Source organism: Telopea speciosissima, chromosome 2 (assembly GCF_018873765.1).
Source record: "Telopea speciosissima isolate NSW1024214 ecotype Mountain lineage chromosome 2, Tspe_v1, whole genome shotgun sequence".
Lineage (NCBI taxonomy): Eukaryota > Viridiplantae > Streptophyta > Magnoliopsida > Proteales > Proteaceae > Telopea > Telopea speciosissima.
In genome coordinates this window covers 54,884,416-54,890,477 of record NC_057917.1, presented here as the reverse complement: position 1 = coordinate 54,890,477, position 6,062 = coordinate 54,884,416, and the positions used below count along the sequence as shown (strand labels likewise).

General features: G+C 47.4%; 1 protein-coding gene across 1 annotated transcript; it reads right to left on the bottom strand.

Annotated features, from left to right (window-relative positions):
* LOC122649443 (protein PIN-LIKES 2-like) lies at window positions 1-1,497 on the bottom strand. Its single transcript, XM_043842609.1, has one exon. The coding sequence runs from the start codon at window positions 1,385-1,387 to the stop codon at window positions 38-40; it is 1,350 nt and encodes a 449-aa protein (XP_043698544.1). The 5' UTR covers window positions 1,388-1,497; the 3' UTR covers window positions 1-37.
* Between the last annotated feature and the right edge of the window lie 4,565 nt (window positions 1,498-6,062).

The window sequence follows — 6,062 nt, the reverse complement described above, 5'->3', positions numbered from 1 at the left end:
GAGTGGGAAGCAGTAAATCAGATTGCTCAATAAAGTTTCATACATATGAAAGTAACTTAAAGTATATAAAAGTATAAAGCGAAAGAGAGATCACAGCAAATACATGCTGCCAGAAGAGGAGTGCTGAAGCTTCACTGACTGCATAGCCCCTCAAGCGGGCAATTGCTCCCAACAAGATGGCACTTGGTGTTGTGTATTGCAATAAAAGCACAAACCTATACATTTGATCACCTTCGACTAGAAGATGAAATTTATCTGCCACAGCAACTACCCCGATTCCCAGCAAAGGAAGCACCAAGAGCCTTGCTACACTAATACCAATTGTAGTTTTAATCCCAAGTTTAGAATCATTTGGCCCCTCTGCAAGCATTCCCCCCAGAATAAGCATTACAGAAGGCACCGTTGCACCTCCCAAGATCTCCATGCTGTCCGTGAAGAAAGAAAGCGGAGCATCAGTTCCAAAGACAAAGGCCTTGAGTTGGGGTACCATCCCGATGGTAATTGTTAATAGAGAGACGATTGTTGGGGGTTGAAGGATGTGCTGTATTGGAGTCTTTTCAGCAACAATTCGAATCCTCCTGACCATTCTGGGTTCTGCCAAACACCTGATGGACTTGGGACTGCTGCTACCACCTCCTTCCTCCGTGAGATCATCAGGAAAAGTATTCTGTGAGAAGCTTGAGAGGCTATTGAAGACCCTGGCAATGAAGGGTGTCTTGGAAAGTTCAGTCTCTTTATCCTCAATGCCTGGCCATTCAGCTTCAACTAGGACAGGCTGACTGACATCATTGCCTATTGCTTGTTCCTCAATTTCATTATCCTCTTCAACAATCTCAAAATACTCCAAAGGGGGCTCCATCATGTGGTAAACCAATGTGTATACTAGGATTACAGAAACCCATTGTGCAAAAGAGACATAGGCAACACCAGTTCTGTGGCAATGAGGTCCAAACGGGTGATCAGAGGTATGACAGACAGAGCCAACAATAGCAATAGGGAGATTTCCAGTGTTTCCAAATGCAGTCATGATAATGGTGAAACGAACATATTGAGCCGGCGGGCGACATATGACTGCCACCAAAATACCTAACATGCAACCAATGATTGTGCTGATCAACACATTAACAGGGATGAACCACCAAAGGGTAAAATTTTTTAGGGTAATGGATTCACCAAGATGAATGAAGATGAGGCATGGTAAGAACAAAGCAAACACAAGCTTGCTTAGGAGCTTGAAAGTTGCTTTGGGGATAATTTGGGTTTTGGGGTGTCCGAGAATTAGGCCTATGACAGTGAGACAGAGGAGTTTCAGCAAAGGTACAACAGCACTTAACAGATCTGTTTCAAAGGTCATGTCGTCGGCGGGTGAAGAAAAAAGCCCCAACATCTTATCCGCTATGAATCCCGATCCTAAAGCAAGAGCTCAAGAAAGAATTAAACGAAGAGATTCCTCAAGATTCAATGAGACCAACCAAATTTAAGACTCCTCGTCCACTATCAGCAGATTTTAGCGATTTTCTCAAAGTATTACCAATCAAAGGAAAGGGCTGGATAAAAAGAGAAGTTATTTCGAGTTTCTTCCAATTCTAGACGACAGATTTTAGAGATTTTACAGATTTGGATTACAAGTGGAATGATCGGAACTCAAATTGCAGAATAACCCAATTTCATTACTGTAATAACAGGACTGCAACATCAAGAACAGGAGTATATAAAAAAATTTGCATGAAGTTCCACGGTACGAGCTGGAATCAAAATCAAAATCAAAATCAAAATCAGAATAGATGAAGTACCGTGGAAGGGGGGGGGGGGTTTACAGAAGAGGAGCTTACAACACAGAAGACCCGAAAACTAGCTGAATCAAGGATGCCAAGATATTAACAAGTAGAGCTTCTGCTTTCTTCTTCAATTTAGAAATCCTCTGAGAGAGAGAGATCTTATCAAAAAATAAAGAAAAAGAGAGAGAGATATTATTTAATGCCTCTAGACTACAAAAGTAAATTGGACTCAAATCAAAGCAACCTGTTTGTAATCATTATTAGTGACTTAATTTATTTTTGTTTAGTTACGTGTGATGAAAAAGAACTTATCTTACTTATATTTTTGGTGGATTAATGCTTATTAATTATTAATCCAATTAAATATCTAATGACAGTTGGATTGAGATTAATAAGGACGTTTTTGATTGGATTGGAGGACCTATATTGTTAATGTGATTCCATATTAGATTAATGCAAGAGCTGTCAACTCCTATTCATATATAAATAGGGAGAGGGATAAATCGATTCTACAAAGACGGCAGATTATTTTTGAGTGATCAAACTCTGGCTCACCTGGAAAGGCATTCTTATTGGTGAAGTAGATGTCCAACGATGATGCATCGTGTGTGCTCTATGCAGCATGTCCGAGCCGTCCAATAGGAAGTTGGGACTTTTTCAGCCCTCACTTCATTAAATAAAGAGAAAAGAAAAGAGAAGAGAAAAGAAAAGAAAAATAACATATGAAGGGACTTCACACTTCAATTACGTGTCAACCTTTTTCTCATATAAATATTAAACACCTATGGTGTAATAAAGGGTTTTAATTTGACTAATCTGAAAGCCTATAAGTCACAACCTATTACTATAACAAGTTCATAAGGATAAGGTTTTTTTTTTTGAAAAAGGAAAGCTTTATATTTGATACATCCACTATTCACCGGACCAATCAGCGGCTGCCATGTGTCACAGGGCGACCCGCTCCAGAACCAAGGGGAACGAATCGGGGTCCCACCACCCGGGCGCGGCCAACACCCAAGCGCGGCCACACCCAGGCGCGGCCTCACCCAAGGTCAGCCACCACTCAGGTGCAGCCTCACCTAGGCGTGGCCACACCCAGGCGCGGCCTCTCACCCAGGCGCGGCCTGCACCCAGGCACGGCATCGTGGGCACAGACGTGAGGTGCACGAACATCGGGGCTACTCACCTATGACCCGATCATATCACTACAGACTCATGTCACCACCAGGACTCTAGGCCACCGCTTAGAAGTCATGTCACCCAGACGGATTCAAGCACCAATGACGTTATCACCACACGCGGGTATCTATCCACCAAGGATCTTGATACCATCAGGACACTCCCTCCAGCGGGGAGATGGTCAATCAGGATAGAGCCCCGTTACCCAGGGCCTCTATCCACTCAACGACACAATCGTCATCAAACTGGGACTCTCCACACCGCCATACACTACTATAAAAGGCAAGGTACATAACCCCATCAGTGGACATCTAAACTCATACTGAATAATCACTATTCATCTATTTGCTTCAGGAGATCAAACTTTGGCATCGGAGAGCCCTAGGCCAGAACCACACCGGTTCTCTCTGTTGACCCCTTGGTCCACATGCAGGTGACGACACTCGCAGGACCGCTCGATGATTTCTTGACGCAACAGATTGGCGCCTTCTGCGGGAACGACGCTAGCCATTACAGCTACTAGCTCGCTTTCATATTCATTCAATGGCACGAAGGAAGACTACCACCACCAACAACGGAGCAAGGAATGGATCACCACCCCCGGAGTGCTCTCACCGCAGAGCCAACGACCAGGACCATGTCCCTCTGGAGGAAGAGATCCCCCTTAATGACCAGTTTGTGGTCGACAAGCCCAACAATGACGAGGCAGATGATGTGGTGGTGGAGGTGATACCTGACCCCAATGCTCCAGCCACTGTGGGTCAGATCAACGACCTGCAATGATAGATCCTCGATGAACAATGACTCTTTCGAGAATACTTGACACAGCGTGCGACGTCTCACCGTCGAAGGACTTCACCATCAGCAAGGGTGGAGTCCGTACCTTGACAAGAGCCGAACCCTAGGAGATCATCTCCCAGGGGTGTGAGATTAGAGAGACTTGTGCAATGGGCAACCCCCACTCCGCAGCGGGGGGAGCCTTCCCAGCATCCCAGGAGAATAAGGGACCCCTCGCCACGGTCAAAACGTGGGAGGACGCCAACACCCAGGGCGAGGGTGTCTAGCCCACAGAGATCGGTCCGGAGGTCTGTGTTCGACGGACGACTTGAAGAAGGTCACATACCATGACGAAGCCGGACCTACAGAGAAGAAAGCTCCTCACCTTCACGACAGGGTTCATCACGGCGTGACCATTCACCATCCCGCTAACACTCAAGGCGGGAGGGGACATCCAGGAGAGAGCATGAATGGGGTCGCAGTGAACGTCCGGCCAGGCTTAAGGGACAGTCACGGGACGAGGAGCTAGATTAAAGACTTCGCGACCTGGATGAGAAGCTGGAAGGGTTGAAGAAGCAGACCAAAGGCGAGACACATTCTATACCCGGACAACACCCATTCTCTACGGAGATCATGTCAGCCACGCTACCTTCCAGGTTTCAACTGCCCACCTTTGAACTCTACAGTGGTACCACTGACCCTAATGACCACATCAACTACTTTAACGGCATGATGACGTTGTATGGTGGGTCGAACGTGGTCTCCTGTCGGGCATTCCCTGCATCCCTCAAGGGAGCAGCCACATCATGGTTCTCCAGGCTACGATCGAGGTCTATATGCTTGTTCGCAGAGCTATGCGAATAGTTCGTCACCCGCTTCCAAAGCAGTGTCAAGCAGAAGAAGACCACCGTCAATCTACTGAACGTGGTACAAAACCCTGGGGAATCTCTCAGGGAATAAGTTAGCAGGTTCACCAAGGAGTCCCTGGAGGTTTGAGACTTGGATGACCAGACACAACATGCAGCCCAAGCAGGAGGCATCAGGGATTTGGACCTGATCAAGGACCTGGCACATCATGAGACCAGGACTATGAAAGAGCTCCTGGAGCGGTGTAACGAGTTTGCAAATATGGTCGAGGTACTACAAGCTAGAACAAAAATAATCGAGGCCAAGCCACAGGACAACAAGAGGTCAGCACCTGATGACCGCAAAGAGGGTAAGAGGTCGAGGACAGAGCGTCGACAAGAGAAGAGCGACCACCCATCTAGGAGGATAGACCGTCGCCCAGAGAGAAGTAAGAGGGCAAGCACCCCTGAGTTCACACCACTGAACACCACCAGGTCCCAGATACTCATGCAGATCCAGGACCGTGACCTACTCTATTGGCCACGACCCATGCTAGTAGGGTCAGAGAAGCGAAACCCTAACAAATATTGTCTCTTCCACAAAGAGAATGGGCACGACATAGAGAAGTGCTATCAATTGAAGAGAGAGATAGAACAACTGGAAGAAGAGCGGAGACAGAGTATGTGAAGGGGAGACGTGACAATCGCTCAGGCCAAGGAGATAGAGGTCGCGACGGAGATAGAGTGGAACCGAGACGAGAAGAAAGAAGAACAGATCGAGAGAGAGACCGCCCAGAAGAGTGGAGAGATGCAACAGAACCTAGTGGCATCAAGGGACCTCCTATCCTCACCATACTTGGAGGAGCGGGGCAAGAGTCCACCAGAAAAGCTAAAGCTCATGCCAGGTTCGTGGGAGTAGCAGAGAAGCCAAGCAAGATAGCCAAGATCCAGGCGGTAATCTCCTTCTCGGATGAAGACCTGAAGGACTAAACTTCCCGCATGAAGATGCCTTGGTAGTACAGGTGGAGGTAGCCAACCGACCTGTACACACAGGGGGCGTCTGTTGACGTACTCTCCTTGGACGCCTATCGACAGTTCGGGTTCGGGGATGACCAGCTCAAACCAGAGCCCACTTACCTCCATGGATTCTCAGGTGCCACCACCTCCATCAGAGGTACCATAGAACTACCCATCACCTTCGGGGTACACCCTCAACAAGTAACCATCATGGTGAATTTTATGGTAGTCAAGTCCGTGGTATCCTTCAACGGCCTCTTAGGGCGACCATCACTGACAGCCCTTAAAGGAGTCATATCGCCACTTCACCTGAAGATGAAGTTCCCCACCGAGAATGGGGTAGGCAAAGTCCGAGGAGATCAGAAGAAAGCAAGGGAGTGCTACGCCACCTTTATGAAAAAGAACAATGGTAACACCCGTGGAATGGCACTCTGCCTAGAGAGCATGGTCAGTGACCAGAGAGATG

What these genes read in the sequence shown, in the direction of transcription:
- LOC122649443 (XM_043842609.1), bottom strand. Translation starts at nt 1,387, where the DNA reads ATGTTGGGGCTTTTTTCTTCACCCGCCGACGACATGACCTTTGAAACA.